This window comes from Penicillium paradoxum, assembly GCF_028828445.1.
Source record: "Penicillium paradoxum strain IBT 22861 chromosome Unknown utg000002l_segment0_segment0, whole genome shotgun sequence".
In the NCBI taxonomy this organism is placed as follows: domain Eukaryota; kingdom Fungi; phylum Ascomycota; class Eurotiomycetes; order Eurotiales; family Aspergillaceae; genus Penicillium; species Penicillium paradoxum.
In genome coordinates, this window is record NW_026643180.1 from 3865620 (window position 1) to 3873611 (window position 7992).

The following is a 7992-nucleotide window of genomic DNA, read 5'->3' on the forward strand; positions in this document are numbered from 1 at the left end:
AGAGATGATCCTATACGACTACTCATAAGAAGGAGTGGACTGGAAAATCTTGTATTGTGCGTAGAGAGAGAAAGGAAGAATAGGGAAAGCTAGCTAGACTAATGTACTAGGAGATCACGTGTTCGCAACAACTTGAAAAATCCCGCCGTCAATAATCTCGCACGCGGTCCTCGAGTCCTCGCTGCTATTTTCCAAGCCGCATCGTCGCGTCATACGGGTACATCAACTTTCAACTTGGCTGATGTGAGCCCAGCCGTCCAATTCAGCTTGGTGGTCATGATGTATATTGCGATTTTTCCGATTGCCATTTGCATCAGAGCTTCCAATGTTTATGAAGAAAGAACGCTGGGTGTATATACCACTGACGGTAACATCGACGAGTATAACGGCCGGTCTTACATTGTCAATCATATTCAGAACCCACTGACCTTTGACTTGTGGTACATTTTCCTCGGCAGCTTTTGCATCTGCGTCGCCGAGGCCGGCAAGATCGCAGATACGTCAATTTCAGTAAGTGATTGGTCTCAAATTTCGCGATACTAAAATTCAACCAATTCAGGCCTTTTCTGTATTTTCTGTGTTATTCGAAGTTGTCTCGGCATAGTGAGTTATCCATGCGGTATTTACTCCTTTTGCCTTGACTGATTTCGATGAAGTGGCAACGTTGGACTTAGTCTTGGGTATCCAACTGTTTCTATGTCTCTATCTGGAAAGTTCACCGTTTTCAGCAAGCTTGTCGTTTGTGTGATGATGATCCGAGGCCGTCACCGCGGACTGCCCTACAAGCTCGACCGTGCCATTGTTCTCCCAGGCGAACGCCTAGAAGAAGATCACCCAGATAGGGATAAGGCTCAAACCAAGTTTGACTGAAGGAAGTCTCATAAGTCTTGCTCCCAAATTTCTGTATGACAATGTTGTGTTATTATAACAATGTTGTAATAGGAATCTTTCGACTAATATATAAGAATTTGGAACAGATAAAGAGATTGAAGTTGGCTTCATTTGGGACGAGGATACGACGCGCTCGAATGTACATCTCATCCACACGGAAGAGCGGAAGTAAAAAAATGAGCAAAGGGACGACCGGCCCGTGTCTAGCCTTCGCTGTGTCAGTCGAAGAGACTTAAAAAAGATTGATATAGATTTATTTGAGAGTATTGGTATATAACATCAAATGTGTTCTAACATGACAATAATGGTTCCAGGGAACTAGGCTTATGGCCCGAGAGGGTTGAAGGCCAAATCGCATTGTTACGGACATGCTAGTCACCAATCACATGTGGGGACCTCAACTGCTGACGGGCCGTTGAGAACCAATTGATTAATCTGTCGTCCAGGTCACGTGCGACATCCTATACCCAGGCACTCCCGGGCTTTAGGGAAAAGAGAAACCACGATCATGCTCAGTGAGCAAGAGCATGATCCGCCCTGACCAAGACTCACCGACAGGAGCCTTCCAGTATGTACGTACCAAATTTTCTCTGGCGGATGGGGATTTCCTACTTGGGATGCCGCCGCTTTAATGAGGGCGCTCAGACTCAGGCTCACTGGTAGATATCAGCACGAGCTCAGAGTCAGTGATGAGCTCAATGTGTTTCCGAGCAGTCGTGGGGCTTTGACGAGTGAGAGGAAGTGAGGCACTAACTAACAACTCTGATTATGTGGCATGCCAGCCCTACATATCACTGCTTCAGATTCCCTCTCTTCTAAGGCTACCCACCCCCTTATATCAATCATTTCTATGATTTACCCACTGCAAGTTCTCTCCTCTTACTTATTTGTATTCTTAGTAAAGTTCCAGAAATGAAGTTTGATCGAACCAAGTACATATTTGGCGCATGAGAAAACAACCCCTGGGGGCAATGCACTCCTTGAGCCCAACCTGCCCACAATCCGTTGCAATACCTCCTCCAGAATTTCCCTTCTCCTCCACACACCCGCAATCACCATAAAATGATGTTCCGTTTTCCAGTAAGTGGTTTCCCATGATACGTGCGTGCTAAGACAGTGCTTGTTCCCCAGCCCCGGTTGATGTCGGGCCAAGGAAAGCATATGTTAGGGCTGCTCGGGGATCTGTTCCAAGGGGGTCAAGTGCGGGCTCTTTCTCGCTCTGCGACGAAAGAAGACTCGCTTAGCCCATTTCCAGGCTTCGACTCCGATAAAGAACAGGACAGCCTCGACCGCCACGATACCCCATTCCCAGGTGATAGGTTTATGTTTGAAGACGACATCGTTCAAAACAGGGATGTAGAGAATAGGGAACATGGTGATCCATCCGGCCATGATGGACCAGAAGAGGAACTTGTTCCGCCAGACGTCGTACGTCCATTGAGTAAAGTATTTCTTGGATTTTGGCTGCATGCGGAAGAACGAGCGGCGCAAGTTGACCATTTCCCAAGCCAGGAACAGTGCAAACCATGTCAAGCACACGAACGTGGTGGCACGTGCTCGGAAGACTAGTTCGCAGTCTTTGATCTCTTCCGACCATTCCTTGTTGCAGCCACGGGCCAGGTTACCGTCGCCGAATCCCCACATGCGGACAGAGAATGCCGACAGGCAGAGGGCTGCGGTCCAGATACCATAAACCAGAATGTCAATGATCACCTCCCAGGTGAATATGCCCTGCTTACTCTGAGGAGGACGGTTCATGATGTCAGGTGCAGCCACCTCCATTCCAAGGCCCATGTCGGGCATACCCGACGTGATCATGATAATCCAGAGAATTTCGACCGGCGACAGAGGGAAGACGGATTGGTTATCAGCGTCTTTGAAAGCCAATCCGATAAGCAAGGTACATGCTTGAGCGATGTTTTCCGACAACAGATGAAGCACAAACTTCTGAATATTATCGAAGATACGACGACCTTCTTCGACGGCATTCAGAATCGAGGCGAAGTTGTCATCCGTGAGGATGATATCAGACGCGTCTTTAGCCACGTCTGAACCTGCCTGTCCCATAGCGATACCAACATCGGCGTGCTTCAGCGACGGAGAATCATTCACTCCATCTCCAGTCATAGCTGCAAACCGGCCACGGCGGTGAAGAGCGTCAATCATACGGACCTTGGTCTGCGGGGCGCAGCGTGCAATAACCAAAGGCAGAGTCGGAAGCGCATCTACCTCTTCATCAGTGAGTTTATCGAATTGACTAGCAGTCATAATCATAGCGTCCGCGACGTCGGCCGCCACCGCATTGAAATCAGCAGGAAGTATTCCCACTTGCTGAGCAATTGCTTTGGCAGTGCCAGGATGATCGCCAGTGACCATGTGGACAACAATACCAGCCTGGTAGCAGGCTTGGATTGAGCCAGCTGTCTCAGGGCGCGGAGGATCATACAAGCCGATAAGTCCTAGGAAGCACAGATTGCTCTCCACGTCTTCACGGTTCAGGTCGGCATCTTCGAGCAATTGTGCCTCGGCGGTGTACGGGCGATGGGCTAGAGCCAAAACCCGAAGTCCGAGTTTGGTGAGCTCCTCCATGTTCTCGATGATCTTTTCGCGGTGGTGGGAGGTTATTGGCACGGGGCTAGAAGAATCTTGGTCCCAGATAATAGACGTGCACGAGTCTGCGATGCGCTCGACCGCACCCTTGGTCAACACCATAGTCCGGTTCTCCTCTGCGGTGATTTTGTTGAAAATCACAGACATCTTCTTCACTGTCGAGTCGAATGGGAATTCGGCTTTTTGGTGCCACACTGTACCCTCACCCTGACCCTTCTTAATCCAGCGGTCGCGGTTCCAGTTGAATCTCGATGCAAAGACATGGATAGCAATTTCAGTGGGTTCACCCCGTGCATTCCATTCGCCTTCTTCGGACTTATACACGTGAGAGAGATTGGCCATCGAGGCAACATCCAGGAAGTCTTCGAGCTGGCGGTTTCCTGAGACCATACCTTCTGCATTCTCCGTCATATCTGGCTTCTCATAATCAAATTCCGAAGGAGGCACAGGTTTGAAGCTGACCTCTCCAACGGTGGGATTGAAAGGCTCGTTAGATGGGCCGACGGAGTACGTTCCTCGAGATGGGATCCATGCCTTTTGGACAACCATTTTACCTTGAGTCAACGTACCGGTCTTGTCGGAACATATATCTGTGACGGCACCGAGCGCCTCCAGCGAGTCCAATTTGCGAACAATCACGTTCCGCTCGACCATACGTTTAGTACCCACTGCCATAGTGATGGTAAGAACGACGACCAGGCACGCCGGAATCATACTGATACCGGTTGCGACAGCGTACATGATGACTTCGTTATTGCTGCTGAATTCGTTTGCAGCCATACAGACAATGGCAAACACGACAGCAATTCCGAATAGTAGACAGGCCAGCTTTGAGAGCTTCCTCTGCAAGGGTGTTCCGATATTGACACCGAGGAATCGACCGACGACATCCACGGAGGTAAGACTCCAGGCCTGGACGTACCAACGCTTCTTGGTTTCGCCGTTAGGGCCACGCCTGACCTGACGACGCTTGTTGCCGCTGGCCCGTAGTGCGAGGGCGATAGATCCGATTTCAGTGAACATGCCTGTACTAACAACCACACCACGACCACGACCACGAGTGACGGTGCTAGAACTGTAGGCAATGTTAAGGCGGTCTCCAGGGCCAGTATCCTCCTTGAATGTCGAGTCGCATTCCTTCTGGACGGGAAGAGACTCGCCAGTCAGGAGAGCCTCGTCGGTCTCGAAGTTGACTGCTTCAACCAGGCTGATATGTGTTAGCAAATCGTCCGACAACTGTCTTAGTGGCTTGGAATCGCAGTTACACGATGATAGGAAACTCACCGAATATCCGCTGGGACAGTATCTCCCGTCCTAAGCTCGACCATGTCACCGGGGACGATGTCCGACGACGGCACCGAGAATGTCTGTCCACCCCTCGACACAGTTCCGGTCGGGGATGAGAGCGAATGTAACGACTCCATAGTTTTCTCGGCGGCATATTCCTGGAAAAATCCAACGACGATATTCAAGACAATGACAGCGCAGATGACTCCGCCCTCAATCCACGACCGAATTCCGAAGCTGACCGCCATAGCCAGAATCAACACCTATCACCCACTGTATTAGATTGAGCCTGAGAGACTTTCGCGATATAAACACGAATAATAGATAGAGGGGTCTTACTAGCATCATTGCGTTGGCAACCTGGCGCACGAAAATCTTGATCACCGACAAGCCTTCGCCTTCGTCCAGTTTGTTGGGTCCATATTCATGCAGACGACATCTCGCTTTTTCGGGTGATAAACCATCGTCCACCTCAGTTTCGAGTTCCTTGATCACGGCTTCATAAGGAAGGGTATGAGCTGGCTGGCTCAATGGGCTGGCCCCCGACCCAGAGATGGGGGGCACGTCGTGCTTCTCGTCTGGCATTGGAGATTACCCTCGGGTGAGTATATATTGGTGATGACTACCGAGCTATTTGCTCGTCTGACTCCTTTGTTCGGGGTCAACCACCGGATAGTTGGACAAAAGTGTAGCTCTCAGAGTGGGGAGGGATGTGGGACTTTAGTTTTCAAGCAAATGCTCAGATCAGAATCTGCTCGCGTGAGAAATACAGTGTATGGTGATCCCCAGCCTTGGCCTTTGACTTCTAAAGTTTGATCCCCAGGGTAGAGACGCACGTTGCACAATTCATTGGAAGAGAGGCAATGGAGTCTTGGCGCCAAGAGATTAGCCAGCCACCTCGTGCTTGATAGGCACCGGTTAGGAGTGGGGTTCCTCTAAACGGAGTTGAGCGGGGTCTAGAGTGCCAGCAATCACTGCATATGAGACCGTGTCTGCAAGCGCGGAACCGCCAAGATCTGACAGGGCAAAATTGTCAAGTTCCAGGATGTTGCGGTTACGGAATATTCCTTCTGGCCACTTTACAGAGTTTCTCCATTGGAGTGCAGTGGGTATGTCTCAATTGAAATATGGGTATTTCATTTATCTAATTGTCGATTAGATGGCACCAAGGGACTTTTCATGGGAGTGGCAAATCTCCGCGAGGAAGAGCAAACCTTGGCGCCAAGGGTTAGTGCCAAATCCCTTGGCAGGAGGAGGAAGCCGGGGGGAAATACTTCGTTGTCGGCCTTTATCTCCGGACAGCTTCTATATTCACATGGACTTTAATGTCCAATTTCTTTGGCCTAATTTATTAGGGTCAACCGAGACTCCCCACAATGCTACAAATAAAAGTAAAGATCAACTTTTACATGAAAAAAGCTGTCAAAAATTGGACCATTCCCCTAGGAAGATGAAATAATCCAAGACTCATGTTTGTAAAGAGCTCCGTTTATGGGCATCAAAAACGCTGATCAATATAGGGCTTATCATAAAAGTCGTATTTGGATGGGGTCTGTTCGCATGCAATGTGATATGATAGACAATTGCACTCGTATTCAAAAAATGAGTGCCAAGAGAGGCTTCCCCTGAAAGAGGTTAGATCACCATGCCAACTGTGCAATCATGATGCGAAGTCCAAGTAATTAATAGCGTTTTTCCTATTTCTAAAACATTCCAATTTAATTCCTCAACAACGTTCTTTGAATTCTGATTATTTCCTGAAAGGTCGAAACTCTTCTTGCGAGTGGTGGCATTCCCGATCCGAACTCATATGCAGAAGTTCGGACTGTCTGGTGACGACTACCAGGACCAGCTACAATAGCTTTAACGAGCATTACCTTGGTCATTTCCGATTCAATACGATCTGGTCCAAAGTCAATTTGCGACGTTGCGGCCTATCGTTGCTGCTGCCACGATGGTATGCATAGATGCATGGATTGTGGTTAATAAAGACACCAATCAAATTCCAATAGGGGTCGCACCTCGCATTTCCTCGAGAAAAATGCCATTATCTGCACAAAAGAAAATTTGCACTACAAAAGGGCAGGGCGGATGTTGCTCTTCCTCAAATTGTCCGGATTCTGGGGTTGACTACGATGCGACGATGGATCTCGTACACGAAGGATGTCGTTTCAGAAGTGGGCATCGACAATCCCATTCAAGATAGTCAGGGAAATGTAAAAGCCGGCCAAACCCAAGACAAATATAACTTGAAACGACGTTCACAGATACCATACCAAGAACGATGGGAAGATATCATGACACAGCATCCAACTTGGCAGTATCTTATTTGCAATATTCGATGTCGTTCCCTGTCCCATGTCACATCACATCTTCAACTAGATATATACAACGGTAGACTTTTATATATACCTACATCTACATCTGCATAGATCCCATTACGTCCACCAAAGTATATACACGATACACAAACAACTCCAGCAACCCCCGAAAAAGCGCATATCCTCAAGTCTCACAGACAACCAATCCCCACGCACTGTCTACAGCCCCTGCGGAACCGGCGAGATGACACACGCACTTGTTACGATATACGATCTGATCTGATATGACACGTTTCACCAAGGTACTAAGGCTGTCCTGCTAAGCGGACTCCGTTCAATTCGGCATATTCCGTAACCAGATAGAGAGAGAAGACCGACAGGCGGTCGGTTCTTTGTGAATGCAAGCAGGAACCGCACTATCTATCGCAACCAGTTTGAAGCAATTTCTGAATATCGCGATGACACTCTAGTGACAACAATGTCCAGCCTAAAGAATTTCGTAAACAGCATCGCTTTCTTCACGCTCTTCACGCTCTTAACCCACTTCCAGATATCAACTACGAAACGCCGAGCGGTACATATCTGCGCTCCTTTCTCGCACTTACCTTGCCTGCTCGGTTCGCAAAACAGTAGAAGCGCAACCATGTACTTGGTCACCTGGATGCGTCGAGTGAGTAGTTTGTCTTCATCAAAGTCTTCTGCGACAGGATCATTAAATTTCTCCATAAGCCGCGCTCGTTGCACGTATCTATGCGGCCGTGACCTTGCAACTACTCGAGCAGGTTGAAATAGATCTTGAAATAGACCTGGGGCGTATCAGGGGCTGCACGTGATCTAAGGACTGGGTGGAGGGCTTGCTACTCTCTAACCAATCATATTATTT

At 48.7% G+C, this 7992-nt stretch overlaps 2 protein-coding genes across 2 annotated transcripts; one reads left to right on the forward strand and one right to left on the reverse strand.

Annotated features, from left to right (window-relative positions):
• Window positions 1-279: 279 nt before the first annotated feature.
• Window positions 280-870, forward strand: N7457_001375 (uncharacterized protein; the record flags this gene model as incomplete). Its single annotated transcript, XM_057172421.1, has 3 exons — window positions 280-510; window positions 560-603; window positions 657-870. 3 exons carry the CDS (start codon window positions 280-282, stop codon window positions 868-870), a joined length of 489 nt encoding a protein of 162 aa, XP_057036324.1.
• A 1185-nt stretch (window positions 871-2055) lies between these two features.
• N7457_001376 (cation-translocating P-type ATPase) lies at window positions 2056-5373 on the reverse strand (the record flags this gene model as incomplete). The annotated part of the gene is made up of 3 exons (XM_057172422.1): window positions 2056-4708; window positions 4786-5051; window positions 5128-5373. 3 exons carry the CDS (start codon window positions 5371-5373, stop codon window positions 2056-2058), a joined length of 3165 nt encoding a protein of 1054 aa, XP_057036325.1.
• Between the last annotated feature and the right edge of the window lie 2619 nt (window positions 5374-7992).